This window comes from Melitaea cinxia, chromosome 27 (assembly GCF_905220565.1).
Source record: "Melitaea cinxia chromosome 27, ilMelCinx1.1, whole genome shotgun sequence".
NCBI lineage: Eukaryota > Metazoa > Arthropoda > Insecta > Lepidoptera > Nymphalidae > Melitaea > Melitaea cinxia.
In genome coordinates this window covers 10,733,040-10,756,354 of record NC_059420.1, presented here as the reverse complement: position 1 = coordinate 10,756,354, position 23,315 = coordinate 10,733,040, and the positions used below count along the sequence as shown (strand labels likewise).

General features: G+C 33.7%; 1 protein-coding gene across 1 annotated transcript in view; it reads right to left on the bottom strand.

Moving 5' to 3' along the window:
• Window positions 1-23,315, bottom strand: part of LOC123667017 (serine/threonine-protein kinase 10) — a 67,608-nt gene that overhangs the window by 27,305 nt on the left and 16,988 nt on the right. The window contains exons 2-3 of the mRNA XM_045601026.1: window positions 8,710-8,815; window positions 949-1,074 (exon numbers count right to left, since the gene is read on the bottom strand). Coding sequence (XP_045456982.1) covers window positions 949-1,074; window positions 8,710-8,736 — 153 coding nt within the window. The 5' untranslated portion in view covers window positions 8,737-8,815. The remainder of the gene's footprint in view (window positions 1-948; window positions 1,075-8,709; window positions 8,816-23,315) is intronic.

Sequence of the window (23,315 nt, the reverse complement as noted above, 5' to 3'; positions counted from 1 at the left end):
AAAATTCGATTAGAAATTAATAGTGGTAAATTTTTATTTATAAAGATAGATTGATAGATTAGTCTAACAAATTAATCGTCAATATGAAGCTACCATCGATTCGGAACGTAGATTCTGCTGAGAGGGATCGATTAAAAACACAGCAGTTTCTCTTCCAAAAATATGTACCAAGATGACAGCAAATTATCTTTTCCTTTAAATAAAATAATGTTTGAAATATTCATGACACACATACGAAACTAAGGACTAATTCGGTCTAGGTAATTGCCTCGACCCTGGTCTACGTCCGTCCCGTACCGGTGACAGCGCCCTAGTTTAGACATCCACATGTAATCATTATTAATACGTTTTTGAGTGCACTCTCAAGGGATTGTATAACCTTTTGTGAGTTAGGGTAAGAAAGATCTTTTACAAAATTTGAAGCAATTCGAATATGGTATACTTTGTCAAAAACGTTTTAAAATTGGTTTATAAATCTACTCAAAGATTTTTTTTTTGTAATTTTATATCTGAGAAGCATTTCTATTTTTTTTTTATTCCCAACAAATATATATTATGTTTATGCACAGCAGTGTCCAATTATAATCGGTGTAAATCAGCATTCGTTTTTCCGTAATCTGCACAACGGCAGACTATTCTATTATGCTGCATCTCTCTATTCGACAAGTGTTTTTTTATTTATATCAGTGGTTTTTAACCAGTGGTAGATGGACCACTGGTGGTCCCTGGAAACATTCGAAATGGCTCGCGAAAGCTGGGTGCAAAGTGAGGGAGTTCAAGGATTCTCACTAGACCATAGCTAAGCACTACAACTTTTACTTATGATGAATAAGTAGGTATTCCATATTTTTCCCAAAATACAGAGTTGGTGCTCCGTGGCTTAATATACATTTTGACAAATGATCATCACTATAAGGTTAAGAATAAGATATATACTGAATAGGTTACCTTCCCAAAAGCGCCGTCCCCGAGCTCGCCGACCATATCCCAGTTCTCGGCCGGGTCGCAGTTGTCCCGGATGTTGCTGAACACTTTCTTCTTCTTCGCGTCATTTCCGCCGCCTAGGTGCAGCACCTAAATAACCATAACTCTTATAAAAATATCTACATATTGTATAAATCAATATTTGAAAATAATAATATAAAATTAGAGTAATCATTTTAACGTATTTATCTGTATATCATGAGAAACATTTCGTTTTTTTTTTTAATTCTAACATTACGTACAGTTAACTGAGGTAGGGCACAGTAAGAAATTTCCTGTTCAAAATATGGAGCAGTCCGACTGGGGTGGTACCTCGACCTAACAGAAGACCACAGCTAAATAATATTGTTTTCAAGCAATATTGTGTTCCTGTTAGTGAGAAAGGTGACCAGAGCTCCTGGAGGGACTGGGGATAGGGTCGGCAACGCGCTAGCAATACTTTTAATATATAATCCCGAGTAGAAAAAAGGTCAGGCTCAACCAGATCATATATCTGGACCGGATCAGGATAGAATAAGGCATGCCTGATCCGGCAAGCTCTATCAGGACCAGGTCCGGTCCAGACAAGGATAGCCTGATATAAAATATAATCAAGTATGGTAAGGCATAGTGGATCAGGACCAGGTCCGGTCCAGACAAGGATAGCCTGATGTAAATTATAATCAAGTATGGTAAGGCATACTGGATCAGGACCAGGTCCGGTCCAGATCAGGATGGCCTGAAAGAAATGACGCGAACTGAGCCTGAATCGCGCTATTAATGTTTTTAAGCGCACTTAGTATATATACAGCTATCAGGACAATCTAGCAGGGAGTCCATTTCTACACAGTGGAGCAGTCGTAAGTAATAGGAAATAGTAGTTAGTAGTTAATCATAAGAAGTTAATAAATAAAATTTAATTAATAATAATAATTAATTAATAACATAAAAATAAATAAAAATAATTATATTTAAAGTAAAAACATAAATAAATAATACATTGGAAAAAATAAACGGAAATAAATATTATAATAATTATGTTAATACATATTTATATCAATTCGCTTTTTTTTTGTTAAACAATTTTTTTTTTAAATTTATATTCGTGTTTTTTAAAAGGACCGAACCGAACCCGCTGATCAGGATGAGATTCCTTGATCATTTCCTGATCAGGTCCAGATCAGGAAATCTTATCTCATCCTGATCAGGTCCAGACCAATCATCTGCGTTACATGCCTTATCTAGTCCTGATCAGGCATGCCTGGTCCGGTCCTTCTAAGGAAGACGAAAAAATTTCTACTCGGGATAGTCGTTAATATTTTTTTTTATATCACTAGGTCGACAAACAAGCATACGGCTCACCTGATGGTAAGCGATTACGTAGCTTATAGACGCCTGCAACACCAGAAGCATCGCAAGCGCGTTACCGACCCAATCCCCAATCCCCCCCACGAGCTATGGTTACCTTACTCACCAACAGAAACACAATACTGCTTGAAAACAGTATTATTTAGCTGTGGTCTTCTGGTGTCGGGGTACGACCCCAGTCGGGCTGCTCCATATTCTGAGCACAATCAAAAAGTTTAAAAAAAATTCTTATTAAGTTGTAATGAATAATGTGTAGGGTGATAAACTTTTGTCGCGGACTGTATGCATTTATATCAAACATATAACAGGGCTTCCCAAACTTATTTGTCTACTGCCCACTTTGAGAATAAATTATTTTATAGTGCCCCCATTTTTTCACCAACTTAAAAACCTCTATAGCTTCAAATTAAATTAATTATGCGAGCTATATTAGCGGAGATTAAACTTTGGGAACACTTTGGGAATGGCTGACCTAAAACATGAGACAATGAGTTGCCTTTCATAGTACCATAGGAACAGGCGGACGTGTTTGATATAAATGGTAATTACTTTAATTTTTTGATCATTTATCCCTAGCTGATCCGGCAAACTTCGTACAGACATATATGTAAGCTTTGTGTTGACGTTGACACTGACATTGACTTTTAAGATGTACCTATCAGTTAAGCTACAAGAGGGAGCCACCAGTGGGGAGAATATAAAAGCGTATTTTTTGTTTTGTCCAAATCAAATAGTTAGAATTAATTAGATTACAAATGTTTTCTTTATAATATCTTTAAAACGTAGTTGTTTGTGAATTTGCTTCAATTCAAAGTGTAAAGAACTATTTAAGTTTTTATAATAACAATTGTAAAGCATGAACATCTAATTGTCGATTCTTTGTTTTTGGTTAGTACCTACCTAATTGTTTTTTGATTGTGATAATTGTTATGTAAAACCTATCTGTTTTTAATAAATAAATCTTTGTTTTTGATGAATCAAAATTGTGTTATGCTTTAACAAAAGAATATAACTCATTGGTCTTATAAATCGACAATTCGTATACATGTGAAATATAAATTAATGATTGTTAACCTACACAATGGAGAAATTAAGATTTGAATTTATTATAAAAGCCAAATCGGACGATATTAAGACAAATATGTATGCCATAACCTCTATTACGGATACACAAAACCAAACTTTTGTTGTGCCTACAGAGTATCAATCCGTGCAATTACACAAAGAAATATTAAAGCATGAAATATTTAACAAAGTAAAAAAATCTCTCCAAAAAAGGCATGATAAGAGACAGGTTTGGATAACATTAACCGAGGAAATGAAATCAACATATTTAGATGATGACAACTTACAATTTAATGGGTTTTTACTTGAAAAATTAGAACAAAGTCATGAGTCGTCATCAACAGAACCAACATTGTTAAAAAAAACAGAAAATAAAACGAGATTAGTAGCAGAATTTTCAATAGAGAAGTTTTCAAGAAACACAACAAATGTTCAACAATGGTTAAATACTTTTGAAAGTGAATGTGTACGTTTACAAATAGATACAGATTTACAAAAAATAGAAATTCTAAGATTATTATTAGAAGATACTTGTATAGATTGGTACACCTCAATGATTATCAAACATACTGTAGATTCAAATTGGTCTGTATGGAAGAAAAGTTTAAGTGAAACATTTGCTGATAAAGGCTGGTTACCAATCAGGTACGCTATGAATTTTAAATATATACAAGGATCAATGTTGGAATATGCTCTTAAAAAAGAGAGACTGTTATTAGAAATTAATAAATCAATAGATACCCAAACTCTGATATATTTGATTGCCACCGGTCTACCAAACTTCATAATGGATAGAATAGACAGAGATAGCCTTAAAGAAGTAAATGACTTATTTAACTGCATAAGAGGACTAGAGAGTTTAACAAGGAATAATGTCACAAAGAAAAACTTAAGCACAGGAAATAAATACAATAAACAAGAAATAAAACAAATGGAAAAAAAACCTTGCAGGATTTGTGAAAATAAAGGAAAATTAAATAGAATTCATCCAGAGAATGTTTGCTGGTATAACTATGGAAAAAAAACCACAGATGACAAAAACCTTAATTCTAATTCAATATTAAAAGTTGAACTGAGTAATGAAGATCCAAAAAACTAAAATTCCCTCCACTAATTGAGATTACGGTGATATTAAATAATACATTAGAAGCTAAAGGGCTGTATGACCCTGGTTCACGAATAACATTAATAAATTCAAAATTAGTTCAGGTGACGAAATTAAAGCCAAATTATTGTTATAATACAATAAAAACAATAAGTGGAGGGGGTAAAACTAAAGGGTTAGTTACACTGGATGCGGAGTTATTGCATAAGAAGATTAAAATAAATGCATTTATCTTTGAAAATGAAAATTTTGAATATGATCTAATATTAGGGTTAGATTCAATACATAAATTTGGGTTGACTCATGATGAGAATTTAAATATCCAAATGCATAGTAATAATATGTTTGAAGATAAACGGATTGAAAATATGGAAATAAATATAGAAGAAAAAGAATATGCAGTTAACTTCAATGAAGGTATAGATACAAATAAATTTAATATAGACACAGAGCACTTAAATACTGATCAAAGAAAACAAATAAACATATTATTGGATAATTACGTGGAAATTTTTGCTAAAGATAAATATGACACTGGAAAAGTGAGAAAGTATGAAGCCTGTATAGATTTGCAAGTTGAAAAATATTGTTATAAAAGACCATATAGGTGTTCAGTCCAAGACAAGATAGAAATAGAAAATCAAATCACACAACTTTTAAAACATAAATTAATCGAGGAATCTTACAGTCCATTTGCGGCACCAGTTACCTTAGCTTTTAAAAGGGACGAAGGAAAAAAAAGTAGACTTTGCATAGACTTCAGGGATTTAAATAAAATAATTATACCTCAATCGCAACCATTTCCTCTCATAGAAGACCTAATAACAAAAACAATAAATTGTAATTATTTTACAACTTTAGATATAAATTCAGCTTTTTGGTCCATCCCATTAAAAATTACAGACAGACACAAAACTGGGTTTGTAACTCAAGAAGGTCATTACCAATGGACGTGTTTACCTTTCGGCCTTAAGACATCACCAGCCATATTTCAACGGATTTTGGGAAATATTATAAGGAAAAATGGTTTGACAGAATTTGCAGTGAATTTTATTGATGATATACTAATCTTCTCTAAGACGTTTGATAGCCATATCACACACTTAAAAAAATTGCTAGATGCTATTCGCGAAGAAGGTTTCAGGCTAAAATTAATAAAATGTAAGTTTGCATGTGACACTGTAAAGTATTTAGGCCATATATTACAAAAGAATACGATTACACCTCTAAAAGACAATTTGAAATCAATAAAAGATTTTCCTGCTCCTCAAAATAGAAAACAAATACGACAATTTTTAGGGAAAATAAATTTTTATGGAAAATACATCCCGAATGCCTCAATATTACTTGATCCTCTACATAAATTGCTGAGAAAAGATCAGAGCTTTAATTGGACAGAACAGTGTGAGGACGCATTCCGGAAAGTTAAGGATTATCTATGTTCCAAACCAATACTAGCTATTTATGATCCACAAGCACCAATATTTATTTATACAGATGCCAGTGCCATAGGAATAGGAGCAGTTTTGAAACAAATTCAGCACAATGGCGAAGAAAAACCGGTAGCATATTTTTCTAAAAAACTAAATGAATCACAAAAAAATAAAAAAGCGATATTTTTAGAATGTTTAGCCATAAAAGAGAGCATAAAATTTTGGCAACATTGGTTGATTGGAAACTATTTTACTGTCTACACAGATCACAAACCTTTAGAGAAGTTAAATATAAGAAACAGACCTGACGATGAATTAGGGGATATGTCACATTATCTGTCACAATATAATTGTGAAATAAAATATTTTCCAGGAAAAAATAATACAGAAGCGGATTGTCTCAGCAGAAACCCAGTATTGGACATTAATGCAAATAATGAAGATAACTTAAAAACAGTAAATATTATTGATATTCATGACATAAAATATGATCAAGCACAAAATTTAGAAATAAAACCACTTAAAAAGAACATTATTTTTGAAGATGGAGTTTATTATAAAAAAGGAGGGAAAAAGAGAAAAAAAATAATTCTAAGTGAAGATTACAGTAAAACCATAATAAAAAAAACGCATGAAAAATATTGTCATACTGGAATAAATCAAACAGAATCTAAAATAAAACCCTTTTATACTGCACCGAATCTATCAGAAAATATTAAACACATATGCAAAAACTGCGAGATATGCATAAAAAATAAGACAAGGTTAAATAGAAAATATGGCTTTATGTCGCAATTAGGTCCAGCTAATAAACCTTTTCAAATAATGTCACTGGACACAATAGGAGGATTTGGGGGTCAAAGATCAACAAAAAGATATTTACATCTGCTGGTAGACCACTTTACTAGGTACGCATATATCCTATGCTCTAAGAATCAACATGCTCGAGACTTCATCAAACTTATAGAAAAAATTCCAAAAGAAGAAACAATAGACATCTTACTCTCTGATCAATATCCAGCTATTAATTCGATTGAATTCAAAAAATACCTTGAGAACCGAAATATTCAATTAATACTTACAGCGGTAGATGCACCGTTCTCAAACGGTTTAAACGAAAGGCTTAACCAGACAATTGTGAACAAAATAAGATGCAAAATGAATGAATCAAAAGGAAAAACAAATTGGTCAAAAATAGCAGAAGAATGTAGAAATAGATACAATGAAACAAACCATTCTGTAACAGGATTTTCTCCTAAATATTTACTATCAGGTGAGTCTACAGACTTGTTACCACATGAATTAAAGGGAAAACAGTTATTATCAAAAAATTTGGAAGAAGACAGGAAAATAGCACTACAAAGGTCAATAAAATCGCACGAATATAATAAAACTTTATTTGCCAAGAATAGATTACAACATGAATTTAAAAAAGGAGATAAGGTATATGTCGATTATGGAAACAAATTAAACAAAAAAAAGATGGATGAAATTAGAATTGGTCCCTTTGAAATTGAAGAAAAAATATCAGATTCAGTTTTTAAAATAAACACCGGTCGTGGTACAAAATCTATTGGATTGTATCATGTCACAAAGCTCATTCCTATGCTTATTGATTATTAGATTTCACAGCTAAATTTTACTCAACTTAAGTTGGAAAAATTTGCATTTCGAAGGAGGGTGATGTAAGCTTTGTGTTGACGTTGACACTGACATTGACTTTTAAGATGTACCTATCAGTTAAGCTACAAGAGGGAGCCACCAGTGGGGAGAATATAAAAGCGTATTTTTTGTTTTGTCCAAATCAAATAGTTAGAATTAATTAGATTACAAATGTTTTCTTTATAATATCTTTAAAACGTAGTTGTTTGTGAATTTGCTTCAATTCAAAGTGTAAAGAACTATTTAAGTTTTTATAATAACAATTGTAAAGCATGAACATCTAATTGTCGATTCTTTGTTTTTGGTTAGTACCTACCTAATTGTTTTTTGATTGTGATAATTGTTATGTAAAACCTATCTGTTTTTAATAAATAAATCTTTGTTTTTGATGAATCAAAATTGTGTTATGCTTTAACAAAAGAATATAACTCATTGGTCTTATATATATTTCTTTAGAATCGCAGTAATTTGAAACTCTGTAAAGAAAGAAACACATAAATGTATAAGGACATTGTGATAGAATACATTACTGCTTAAAACGCGTAAGCGACGCGATTTGTATGTCGCTTACCGCCTTTTCCACGAGACAGTGGTCATCGTCGATAGAACAAATCGCAACATCCAATCTTCCTACGACTTTTCAGAAGTTTCACTTCTGCCGTGTGTAAATTGCACACGCACGCTTATTTTATACAAACCTTGTTCTGACAATAGCTTATATATAAAAAAAGATTTATTTAATACTAGCTCTGTCCGCGACTTCGTTCGCGTTTTAGGCGTGTAGGGTTATTTACATGTTCAACGTGATTCTTTAAATTGGCATAACTTTTTTATTTATAAACCGATTGACATGAAACAAACACTGAATGTTAAAGGAAGCTTAACACAATAAATTAGTGAAAACCACATCTAAGTCGGATAAGCCGTTTCAAAGATTAGCGTGCACAAACGCACAGACAAAAGTTATAACAATCATTGTTTTACCTTACACGACCTTCTGCAAATAGCACTCCTATTACCATAAGGTCCCTATAATATTTTTTCTCATATTTCTAAATGTATAGACAGCGACCCGTTACATTTTTATTATATGTATTGATTGAGTTATGTTACCTTTTTAAGATTATTAAAGAAAGACATCGTCGGTGTGCGCGCCGTGAGCCGACGCGCGGGCGTCTCAACCGTCTTTATTCATCTTGACGCCGCGCCTCTGCTATTTCTGAAATATAAACATTATTTCATATAACATATATTTCATAACTATATTCACTTAGAATTATTTTACATGACCTTGAAAGGACACATCGACATTGATAACTCAACTATTATTAAAAATGCGAAAGTTCAGATGGATTATAAATAAGTTGTTTGAGCTTGCATGGTTAATAACGCTATGATTTATATGTGAAACTGTATATTTATCACAAGTGGGTGTCTACTCTGAATGATATGAACAAGTGAACACTAAATATCTTGTAACATACACATACGGTCGTCTGTTCCTATGGTAAGCAACTTAATGCTTGAGTTCAGGTAACAGCCGACTGGTATAACTATTCTTTTTTGGTCAATATACATGGAAATAATACACATATAAATATAAATATTACACCCCGATTCAGGCGGGAATCGGACCCGCAACCCGCGGAACAGAAAGCAGCGCCACTACAAACTGCGCCAACGGGCTAGTCGAAAGGTCCTCTAGCTAAAGTAATTACTAATCACAGATTGGCCTAGTGGTACAGATAAGCCTAAATTTACATAAGTATGCATACAGTAAATCCTGACGTAGAGAAGTTGTTGTGGTTAATTTTTTTTTTTTTTAATTATTCATACAATGCCAACGCGTGTCCGAAAACGTCACCGATTCCACGCCGATTACACATACCATATTCTAAAGATATACCTACCACAAGGTCATTTTTTCGACATTTTAAAATTTTCTAGAACGGGTAAAAATCACACAATGGTTGTTGCCACCCTTAACTATAACCAAATGTTCTGAATGAATTTTAACCAAACTTTATTGCCAGCGACAGGGTATCGGCTTATTGTCGTTACCAAACACGTTACTTATACAATCGTTAAAACAGCTTTACGTTAAACGGGATGCTTTGAACGTAACGTTAATTGTCTATGTGACCGGAATTGACACATACAAGCTTTTAAATTGATACATCATCTCGATACATTTAGGAGACAGTTTAAATAATTTTAAGGTATCAGGTTAATACCTATTTGAATTACGATCCCGAAATTACCACAGCATTAGGACATGTACAGGTTTTTTAATACTATGGTGGCAAATGAGCGTAAGGTCAGCGCTGATGGTAAGCAGATACCGTAGCGTATGGATGGACCTGTAATATTAGAAGCGTTACAAACACGTTGCAGACCCTAGCCTCGAACCTCCCCAGAACCTTAATCACCACGGAACACAATACTACTTGAAATCAAATCATTTATCTTCTGTAAGATTGAGTAATTTCCCCAGTCCGACTGCTCCAAATTTTTAAAAATATATTTCTGGTCTGGACATATACAGGTAAAATGGTACAGCAATTAATTCTATACTACTGGGAACGTTGCTTGTGTGATTTGTGTTTCATTATACGCTCAACACCACCCGGGGGACAGTAATGCAGTCAATTATTCTTCACATGTACTATGCTTACTCCTGACATGACATTAACACTTGTAAGTTCTAGCTAGTCCTGAATAGTCTTCGAGTTAAATAGAATTGTAAAACAATTAAAAGTCTTATGGTACTACGATTATATTACCAGTGTATAATTTGGAAATCATTAATATTATTTCGTTATAATTGTTAGAATAGTTCTATAAAGTAAAACTAGATAGCGCTGCGCTACGTTTAAACATGCTAACGTTTGGTTTTGTAAATTACAAGTGCTACGCGTTTTCCGGGTATATGGTAGTTTCATTTGCCCTGGCTCTATCGACTGAGAAACAAGCAGTCAGTCTATTTATTACGAAAGGTTAAGGTAAAATATATATGTTACGCTCAAAGATCGAAAACGCTCATTGAGCGGAAAAATAGCTCACAACGCGATGTGGTCACAGTAAAACATCCACATAGCGAAATTCGTGTTATGGCTCTAATGAAAACGCGCACGACGCGTTGTGGCAATCAAAGAAAGACCAAATAGCGAAATTCGTGTCGTGGCTTACATGCTATTCGATCTCAACGCGTTGTGGCAATGAAGAAAAGCCATCACGCGTTCTGAGCATTCATTGTGTTAACCATATCACGACGGACAGGTTGTAAGTTGTCGGTGTCGGCTCGGGTGCAAAAGACGCATTGAAACATCAGTTTTATTCATTTCTTTTCTGTTTATGAGAGTGAATTTTAATGTCAGCGCAAATTATGACGAATAAAAAAAATTGTTTTACGATAAATTACGTGAGGTTGTGGAAACAAGCACTGATCGCAGTTTTATTATGACTAAAGAATAAGTAAAGAGAGCAAATGTAACTTGTAAGCTCTGTTTCAGAAAGAATAGCATAAACGTTGAAAGATAATGTGCTAAATTAGGTCTACAGGAACAGGTAAACAAAATGGTTTCATTGTCTAATTTGAAATTTCTCTGTGTTGAAACTGGTCAGCAGATGGTCCATACGCGTCATGGCTTTTCTTCATTGCCACAACGCGTTGAGATCGAATAGCATGTAAGCCACGACACGAATTTCGCTATTTGGTCTTTCTTTGATTGCCACAACGCGTCGTGCGCGTTTTCATTAGAGCCATAACACGAATTTCGCTATGTGGATGTTTTACTGTGACCACATCGCGTTGTGAGCTATTTTTCCGCTCAATGAGCGTTTTCGATCTTTGAGCGTAACATATATAAGAGTTTATTACTTTGAAAACGTTGATTTTATTATGTAGGTACTAGCTGTACCCGCGACTTCGCCGTGGAATTTAACAAGAAAGTTATTGTTCAATTCGCGGTTATAAATTAAATAAATTTCTAAAATAAAAGTAGCCTAAATACTCTTTATCACACCGTCTATCTGCCAGTGGAAGTCTCGTCAAAATCGGTCCAGCCGTTTCAGAGATTAGCCGAAACAAACAGACAGAAGACAGACAAAAATTGTAAAAAATGTTATTTTGGATATGTACCGTGTATTTGTCCATCCAGCATTTAGTAAAAAGCGGTTATTTTAATATTACAAACAGACACTTCAATTTAATTTATTTGTATAGATTGGTTGGATTATCTTATTTTCTTAGTAGTAGTATCATGTATCATCTCATCGTTCAGTAATCACACACTTTCATTCCTACAATATATGTTCTCCAAACATTTTACAAGGGGAGGGCATGACCCAAATATATATTTGTTCTCTGCCCAATACACTTTCATCCCAGAAATATGTTCGCTTAACATATTTTTGGACAGCAAATTTGTCAGTCACAAATTTAGCACTTACTAAGCAATTCAAACGACACTTCTCAAAAATAAAAATAAAAACGAGTTTGCTTTAGTCCACACGACTGAAGTAAAACTTCTGCACAAAAGGCCTACACAACGTAACTGACAATGAGTGAAAGAAAATGTGTGCTCGCACCTCTCTCTTGCTCCGTTCGCCTCGCCGGATCACACTTTTCATAACGCTCTCGTCATGCATTCATCTGCTTACTCCCCAAAACAAGCGTGCGTAAAGAAGTTTTACTGCAAAAAAATCACTTTGCTCCCGTCACTAGAAAATGATTCTAACAATTTATAAATTAACAAACGCAGATAAATTACTCAAAGATACCCCGTTAACAAATTGATTTACGTTTTTATAAAATAAATCCTTACCAACGCGACGTATTTACGAAAATAACTTAAAACTTGTGATTTAATTATCGAAACCCGCTTGTATTTCATGCACGTAACTTGTCGGGCCTTGGGTACGTCCTCGCTTGTGAAACGTGCGGGCGAATGTGACACTTATTGTGAATGACCTAAGACTGTAGATTAGGATGGGTATTTGAGTAATGTTTATATGGGTTCTTGATGTATGGTACATTGTATTGATTGAAAAAGTTTATATAGGCACAAATTTAATCTGTATAAATAATACTACAGGAGATTTTTGCCGAATGTCTACTTTTTATTTTTTTTTATAAAACTAGGTCGGCAAACAAGCGTACGGCTCACCTGATGGTAAGCGATTACCGTAGCTTAGAGACGTCTGAAACACCAGAAGCAATCCAAGCACGTTGCCGACCCTATCCCCAATTCCCCCCAGGAGCTCTGGTCACCTTACTCACCAACAGGAACACAACACTGCTTGGAAACAGTATTATTGAGCTGTGATCTTCTGTAAGGTTGAGGTACTATCCCAGTCGGGCTGCTACATATTATTTTGACGATACACTACCTGGAAATTTCCTGCTGTGCCCTACCTCAGTTATAACTTTACCTTACTTACTACTTTTACCATGTTTATCTTTGATAATTCCTGTTCAATCTGAGTTCCTGATATTCGGATAAATCTAATAAAGAAGATAATCAAAATAAGTAAAAGCTAAATTATTCGCAACAGTAAAAAAAAATATTATTCAGTTTATAACTTGTACCGTCATCAGCGCGAATCATTAGTCATGTATGCCTATAACACTATCAGCATGTTTCCAAGTTTCCGTTGACACGATAATGTTGACTTTTTAAATATTTTTAACTGCTCTCGTACAGAAGCCGGCGTCTGATTCATTTATGTATACCGTGTTACATATACTTCCTGGCCTTCCTATCCTATTAACCGATGGCCGGTTTCTATATTCACAAGAAACGATTCGTTTTACTCTATACAGCATGTTCCGAAGTGAACGCTTCGTTCTTGTCACTAATTGTATGTATGTTTTAATAATTTTACTAACACAGAAGTTATTTTGAACAGATGTGAATATTTTTTTTTGTGCATAATTATACCTATTATGTATTTGATCTTAGTATAGTTAGTATAGTTATGCCTGAATTTAGCTCAATATATTTTTAGATTTTAATGACATACATTATGATGATATATAAGTATAGGTCAATAAACGCCAATTAAAATAATTCACTCAAGTTACGTTATAAATACAAATGGTATGCAGTAAAACTAATTAATAAATCCATAAAAGTAATAAAATAAATAAAATGAATCGCTAAATGTGTCGTTAAGCGCAAAACTACGAGAACGGAGCGCTTGCACCGATTTGGCTATTTTTTGCTTTCCAATTTTTCTAATACTGTGTAGTGAATTCTTAGGGAATGAAAAATTAGGATAATTATAATTGTGTTTGCTAGCAAACGAAAAAAAACCGACTTCAATTACATCGACGAGTAATACAGCGTAAGTAGACGAGAAAAATTAACAAACGCACTAGTCGTCACTACAATTTTCGAGGGGAACCCTCGATTTATCTGGTATTCCATCATCAGATCCTGGTTTCTTTATTATGGTACTACCCTTGGGATATCTCCTTCCCAACATCAACAAAAAAAAAAAAAGAATTATCAAAATTGGTTCATAAACGACAGTTATCCTCGAACATACATTAAAAAATATGTATAAACGGTCGAATTGAGTAACCTCCTCCTTTTTGAAGTCGTTTAAAAATGGCGGAGAAAATTTAAAAAAACGCATGGATTAATAAACTCCTTGCATATGGCAGTTTTAGAAATAAATCTAGGTACTATTTAATATAGCAGGTGAATACCTACGTGTAGTCTAGACGTGGGCGACTTAGGCAGTAATAAGTGCTCGGGTCACTGAGTGCACGCCGATCAGCTGTGACGGTCCGTTGCACGTGGTCGCAACAACACATTGACTTACTTTTCTCTAACGTACGGTATTTTCATTTATTTTACTGATTGCTAGATTTTTTATTATTATACAAAGAGGGCTCTGAAGCTTTTTACACGCCTTTTATTAGCTTATATAATTATGTTTGTATCCAACTCCTTTGGACTTCATTTTGACAGATTTAATTTTTAAACTTAGTCGACTAATCCAGGACCGATGACCATACACTATTTTGATAAGATTATTCCTTTTTAGTTTGGTTTATTTATAAAAGCGCGTTTTTTAGTTTTTTAATAATTATTATTATCTATGATTCTCTTTTTGAGTATTTTATTTCTTGACAAATAGCATTGAACATTTCATTAAAAATATGAAGCTGCCTATGTGCCTTTTAGCAAAATTACAAAAAGTAATTTAGCACCAAATAGACGATTTGGTTTAGATTAATTAAAAAAAAATAATGGTAAATACTTTTTCTTACGACCTCTTTATTCTATTCTTCCTAAATAGTTTTATAAACATGTAAACCGTAGTGGATAGAAACGAGAGTCATTGAATTAAGACATATTGTGTATCATATTACTTTAATGATATTAAATAAACTAGCGACCCGCCCCGGCTTCGCACGGTTGCAAAAACTATCAGTGTTCCTCTACTATATTATATGCATGTATTATACATATAAACCCTTCTCTGAAACCACTCTATTTACTTAAGAAAACCGCATCAAAATCCGTTGCGTAGTTTTAAAGATCTAAGCATACAGACGGCGGGAAGCGACTTTGTTTTATAAGTACTATGTAATTATAATCAAATAGTACTACTACTACATAGTTTGAATACGAGACATGCTTTTAATTTCGCCTAACTAAGATATACAAACACATCTAAAACAAAATCGCTTTATTTTCACTTCAAAAACAATATCTAACTTGTAAACAAATAATATAATCGTACATACTGATACAGTTCTCATACTATTCCAGTGTTAGATTTTTTATTATGTCATTCAGAATGAACAGAAACAGTCGATCGTAGGTGTGTGAAGGTAAAAACGTAACAATGTGTAGTTCTCAGGGTGCGTCTCTATGTCGACAGCTACTGATTGGGACTTGAAGAAAGTTTGTATACTAGCTGAGAGCCCTACTTCGTCTATGTTGCTTATTACATGTGCGTTTACAAAAACCATTTATGTGCGTGTGTTGAGCTTTGACTAGCCCTTTGGCTTAATTTGCAGTGACACTGCTTTTTGCTCAGGTGGTTGTTATTTCGATTCCCGGTCCGAGTCTTGGTGTAATATGTGTATTTATTTGTATTTATTTATAAAAAAAAATATATATATATTATAAACCTATAGACATTAAGTTACCTGCTGAGGAACATCCGAGCGTGTGTTTAAGTTAAAGATTTTCTTTTCTGCATCCCAAATCAATTTGGAAAACAGACAGATAATGCGGTCCGCGGGCGTGTTAAAAATTACTTTATTACGAGATGTCAAATAATAAATGGAGAGACGGTTTTTTTGTCCGGTTATACTGCGAACACTACTGAAATGATCGGAATAATACGTATACTACAAGATGCAGCGTGTTTCGGAGAAGATTTTTTATTTGATATTATATTGGTGACTACTTATCGTGAAAAAAATTAAGACGGACAGAGGTCGCTAGTACTTTTATATTAGAAAACCAGTTTACAGAAACTAATATTATTAACGCGAAGGTTTGTTAGTGTGGTTGTACTACCGGAAACTTCGGGATTTTAAAAAAAAAAGGTGTACACTAAGGCCCGAAACCTATTTTTTTTTTAAAGATTCGTTTTGCATACGCTCTGTTTAATACCGAAAAATTCGCGGTCGACATTAGGACATTAAAATATACATTAGAATATTCCGGATGGATATTAATTGTTATTCTTTAAAAATACCATATATAAATAAAGTAAACGCTTCACACTCAACGGCCATCATTAGGATTTTCTCCTGTGTCGGGGGTCCGGAAACACACACAATACACAAGCACAAACGCCCAGATCACAACAAATATCTATATAGCCAATAGATATGTCTGTTGTGAGCGGGGATCGAATGTTACCGCTACGCCAACACGTCAAGTTAATATCCCATGTAAGTCAATATTATAAAAAGCTGACAATCTTAAACTACTTATAAGCATCTTACACACCAAAATTCTTTAAAAAAACAGACAAAACTGCGACATTAATCTAGTACAGCAAAACATTCCAATTCACAGAAGCGGAATATTAACCTTAAAAAACGGGTGAAACCGCGCGTCACGTCTAGTCAACTCAAACACGAGGAAAACCCAAAGGTCAAATACTTAATAAAATACTCTTAAAATGTATATTTATAAGCAAAATTAACGCATTCCTTAGTTATGTCACCGTCGAGTGCAGATCGATTACTCACACCACGACAGCGTTGTGTTTGTTATGTGATTTGTTTGTGTGGGTGATGTCATACTTGAGACGTGGTCTAAGATGATTTTATAACTTCGATTAGAAAATCGACTTGAACTATGGTTTCATAAAAACTCGAACCCCATTTTTTAAGCCCTTAGGGATGCGAAGATCCAAAAATCCTCTCTTAGTTTTCCCCTACAATCTCGAAAGTACGTATGTGCTTGTTTCTTGCGTTGTCTGTCCTTCAGTTAGGCAGGCTTCGCACGCGTGTATTACATACACTTACTATAATATCGGCTCTTTCGTTTTCTCCCGATAAAATATCTTATGTCGCTCGGTGATAACGTAGCGATATCTTGGTAAAAGCATTTTAAAAACAGTGAAAGAAATCTAATTTTTCCCGTATTAATAATATTATTGTACGTTTAAAATTATAATACTGGGTCATAGGCTGATAATGTGAGATGGTTAAAAATGTCTGATAATAATGTAGTTATTGAAGCTTTAAATTTTTATAAAAAAATATCAAAACATTATTTCTTCTAACTTCAACGCTTTACCAAATTCTATAGCAAAAATTCAATAATATTGCTTACGACAAAAAAAAAAAAACAATAAATCGCTCCATTCACGAACTTGCACACGATCACTTAACAATACCAACGCGAATGGAATACATGTTGCAATTAATTAGTCTTTGCTTGTTAGTATTTGCTTTTCATCGCAAAGCACGGTCAAGAGAAAAGGTTATACAGCAACGATCGACTGTTTCGTTGGTGCTAATTTATCGTCTACTGGGAAGAGAAATAATCGAGGGTCTGATTCACCTACTGCTGAGAGAGCTATCTTCATTCATATTTCATTAGCATATGCACGGTCGTCTTTCCTTTGGCTGTGATAATAAGTTTAGTCATGATTTCTGAACGAATCTAAAGTCACCACCTAATAATAGACAGCACGTCACGTTATTAATAATAATTACGAACTAATAAGATAGAACAAATACGCTTCAAACGGAAACAATAAATGATGATTAATAAACTGACGTCACAACTATTTAAAATTACAACAATTAAAATAAAATCTAATTAAATTAGATGAAAACGGTAAATTCCAACCTTGACTGTAATACATAATAAATATAATTAACGCGATACAAGTTCGGTCTGTTGACTGCTTTTTAAAATTAACAACGTATCGAAGGTATTTTAATAACGGGTATATATTACGAAAAGCTTGCGAGAGCGATCCCAAACTATCATGTTTTAGTTCGGGACGCATCTGTTAATGCATATTTTACAAATAAAAATATAATAATAGTGTTTGCTAGCAAACGAAAAAAACAGACTTCCATTACATCGACTACAGATAAAGTAGTACGTAGTACTAAGTAGACGAAAAGAATTAACACGCCAATACGATTTTCGAAGGTTCCCCTCGATTTCTCTGGGATGCCACGCCCTTCGAATATCTAAATCACTACATAGTATAAAACAAAGTCGCTTTCTCTGTCCCTGCACATGTATGTACGCTTAAATCTTTAAAACTACGCAACGGATTTTGTTGCGGTTCTTTTTAATAGATAGATTGATTCAAGAGGAAGGTTTATATGTATAATAACATCCATTAAATAGTGGAGAAATACTGTTATTTTTGAGTTTTCTAATGTTATGTCGTAAATAATTATTTTTTTTTCGCTTAAATTGCAAACGCAGGCTGAACCCTACGAGATTTATCAAAATAATGTACTAAGTATTATACACATTGAAAAGGTCTACAGAAAACTCCGCGATGGTATATACCTATCTCTTATGGATATCCCACAATAACATTTTTTTGTCATTTACTTTTTACGACAAATAATGGCTAATTTTCGAAACGATTTTAACCAATACAGCATTAATCCTTATCCAATTAAATACCTTAAATATATTTTTTATTTAATATAGATCTATATGGCCCTTTACAGCAAATGATTTAAATGAATATTTTCGAAGATATTACAGATTTAAAAATCGCGGTACGTAGCGTTTGCGGCGGTTCCGGCCGGCTTTTACTCTAAGTTAACGCGTGCGGGTCACGGGCAGTAATGAATAAATCAAAACTACTGGATCGTATTTAATCATTTTTTCAGTGAATGACATAGGCTATAATTATATTTTATACCCGTGCGAAGCCGGAGCGGGTCGCTAGTCGGTTTATAAACGACGAAGTTATCGGCGAACACACATAAAAAATATATATACGGTCGAATTGAGAAACTTCCTCCTCTTTTGATGTCGGTTAAAAAGTGCGTGCGTGCGAGCGTGCGAGCGTGCGTGCGTGCGTGCGTGCGTGCGTGCGTGCGTGCGTGCGTGCAAATCACAGACGGCTTAGAAACTTCTGAAAAGTTGTAGGAAGGTGGAGCGGCTATTGCGATTGCTTCTATCAACGATGACCACGATCTCAAAAAAATAGGTTAGCGACATGCAAAACGTGTAACCCTACTTACGCGTTTTTTGCAGTAATGTATTCTATCTCATTCTCTCCTATACATTTATGCTTTCCTTCTTTATCGTGACGCATTTTTGTTTCATCGAGTTTCAAATCACAACGATTCTAATTCGCTTCATAAGCCTTCCATATGCTTAGATTAAATATATGAAGAATGAATACAACCCTATATACTTGTAAACCATTTCTAAACAGTACTTATAGTACAAAAAATCGGTAAAACAGAAGCAGTGCTTTAAATTCTGTTGTAAACCTTTTTGCCCAAATTCGTGCTATTTTCCAACTTCATTTTTAAGATACCGAAGACTAGCGTTATACTTTATATAACTTTTGTTTTGTTGACTTATTATAAAAGTATCTTAAGCGTAGTGCATTTACAAGCTTTGTAAAAAAATCATATTATATAATTGAAAAGCCTTAATTTTTATAACGAATTAATTTTAAGAGCCTTAATTTTTAACCGCATTTTCACTTATCATCCAGGTAAAATAGTGGTCAAACGCAAGCCTATCATTGCATTTTTTTATTTTTTTACCTCATCTACTTGGACTACTTCGCTTACTAACTTTAGGAATTTTCTATTTATAACGGACACACTAGCAGCGTCTTCGGTGCTACAAAGCAGCGGTCACCAACCCGCCTGCTCAGCGTGGTGACTATGAGTAAAACACATGAGTTCACGAAATTTTTGGGGCGGCCTATGTCCAACAGTGGGCTGCGATAGGTTGAAGTGATGAATGGACACACTGATACATATGTATGTATGTAAACGCTTTTACATATACATAAAGCTGAAACAAGTAAACTATACTCGTAATGTGGAAACATGAGTAGCAAAAAGTAATCGATGACCGGGAAAGATTTCCAAGTTTGAAGCAGTCTAGAGTTCTAGACCAATCCTTCCAGTAAATAATAGCTAGTAGTTACTCAAAAAGGTTTCATAAAGAACATATTGTGACGTTTGCAATCGGTATTATCCTCTGTTATCGCTAACCTAAATTCGTAACCATTTAAAAACACTTGTATGGCATCAAATCTTGTTATTTTATTTTATAAATGCCATTTTCTTCAACGATTATTTTACAGCATAAATATACGATACTTATTTAATAGTTTTTGTTCTGAAAAAAAAAAAAAACAGTTTTATATAATTTATATGTAAAACGGAATGTTCATCATGATTGTTTTTGAGGCCGTCCATAAAATACGTCACGCAGAATTTTACCATTTTTTGGGGGCCCTCTCTATCCCATTGTTATACTTTCAGTAACCTCCTAATCAATATTGCGTCGGTAATACAACGTAGGTCGACGTAAAAATAGTCAAGTAAATACGCATTATTAAAGATAGCTCAAAAATTTACCATTAAACAAATACCACCTAATGATTAAAAATGAAATGAGAACCTTATACTTTTATGAAGTCGCTTAAAAAGCTAGGCCCTTCCCTTAAATTTGATTTCGTGATTAAAACAGCATAAAGGCTAACGAATAGTTTTTTTTTTTTCAAGATACACAAAACAATTTCCCCTTATCTTGTCACGCTAAGCAAAGCCGTCGCCCTCTATTTACGAACGTATTCTACGATCAATCCACATTGTAAACAACAAATATGGTATATTCGTATATATTTTTTCAAAAATCCCACAAAATAAACATCAGCGCTCCTCAAACTTTACACGCCAATACCCAATACGATTTCGATTTCTCCACGAGAGTAAAAAGTGCACAATAAAAATGATTTCAACTGAACATATTCCCATTATAATTAATGAGCCACTTCAAACTATGAAATAAATCATTATTAAAGAATTTCGAGAACATTCGCTAACAATAAATAAACGATAATAAAGGATTTATCTCATTACGTTCGTGGATTAATTAAAAAGGCATACAACCATACAAGGCATCATAGTTTTTTTTCCGTTTTCAGTTTTAATACACACAATAGTTTTACATTAAATATTATTTAACTAGCTATACTCTGTGGTTTTACCTGCTATTGTAGATGTACAAAACGATTTTATTACGATTTCGCTACAATTGTGTAGGCATTAAGTAATTAATAACTCGTACTTGTAGACAGTGTATGAAATAATTGTGTTTGAAACCGACTTAAGTTTACATCGACAAGTATAGTAACCGTATGCACCATCAGATCTCATTCAAATGGAAACACAAGCGCTAGCTTTTAAATAAAAAAATAATCATCAAATCGGTACGGTAGTAAAATGTTAGTTGATGTTCTCCACTGTACAATTACAATAATATGTACATTATTTCATATTTACATTAAACGATTATTACAATAGTCAATTGATTATAATGTTCAAATAATAAAAAAGACGAGGTTTTCACCTAGCAAATATTGAGTGTTTGCCTTTTAATCAGTGGAGGCAAAGGGAATGCGTACAAAGTCGGAAAGGAAAGCGTGTCAGACGCGCGTTTCGCTGAGACTAGCCTGTCGAGCTGTGAAGCTTTTTATTTACCGACTTCGAAGAGACGATACGTACTAATCACAACAAAATTAACATTTAAGGCTTAAAAACAATTTTATGTCATCATTTGTACATGCAAATATATTATAAATTTTATTGGTAAACAAACACAATTATAAATACGACTACGCTAGAGGGAAACTTATTTCTCTCTGGAAAATAAAAATCCATTTCAATATTGTTTTCTAATGTTTACGCGAATTTTACTCATTTAATAAAACACTTTTTTCGGATTTTATCGCGGTTTATTGTTAACTTTTGATTCCCGACGTTTCGGATACTTTACAGCAACCATGGTCACGGGAGGACTGAGGTGTCAGACGTCCCAACGTTACAAAGTTATTCGAAACTACCCGACATACATCAATATCTTATATAGCCCTATCCACGCAGAATGTGCTAATTGAGTCTTTAATCTGTGGTGAATTATGCTTGGTTTTTGATTTAATTATATTAATAATGGGGTCCCAAGCAGGTGGTAATTGCCAGCCATCTTCTCTATTGAAATTTGGATGTTTTTTAATTTCAATAGCTTCACGGATCATCCTTGGTTGGAATCGGTGTTCTTTTGCGAGGATCTGTGGTTTATCGAATCTAATATAATGGCTAGCTGTGTCTAGACTGTGTTCACAGATTGCGGACTTAGTATAGCGACGATGTTTTAAGTCAGCTATATGTTCCTTAACGCGAGTTAAAACGATCGATCAAAACGTCGGGAATCAAAAGTTAACAATAAACCGCGATAAAATCCGAAAAAAGTGTTTTATTAAATCCATTTCAAGTTCGTTTTCATTCAAAGTCCTTAAATCTTACTATTTCCAGTTTTTGTATGAATATATACCTTTTTTTTTAGATGGGCTTAACCAGTGTCCTATAACAAACAGTAAGCTAACTTTATAGATTCCGTTATTGATTAGATGGTAAATGATTTAACTAAACATAGGTATGCAAACATCCGCATGTGACGAGGACACCCATTCCTTGTTGAGAATTTGTCAAGAACAGGTTACTAATAAGAACTGAACTAGTTAGTTGCTGTGGAAATACATATTTTAACGTAACAAAAAAAAAAAAAATTACCCAGAGCCTGTATGTGGCGGGAATTTATCTGACAACCCGCAGTTGATAACGTCGTGGATTAAGCTCCGATCGTTGTCTTACATGGTGCAAGAAGCCTATGCCCAGCAGTGGGATGTTACAGGTGAATGAGTCAATTAGCATATGCACAGTCATATTGCGAAGAGCGAGCGCGACAAGATTATCACTCTAGAATAAATTAAGTCTAGTTTCCTTTTTAAATAATGTAATATAAATTATTAAATTATTTTTAGTAAGTAGAATTTTGATTTTAATACCTTACTTTTTGCTTGGAATTAAATTAAAAAAAAAAGTTAACCCGTCCATATTATATAATCTTCTTATCATAATTGCGCTTACGTACTATTTCAAAAAAGAAAGTCAAATGATTTAAGTACAGTAAAAAATTGTGTCTCGCTTTAAATTCGTA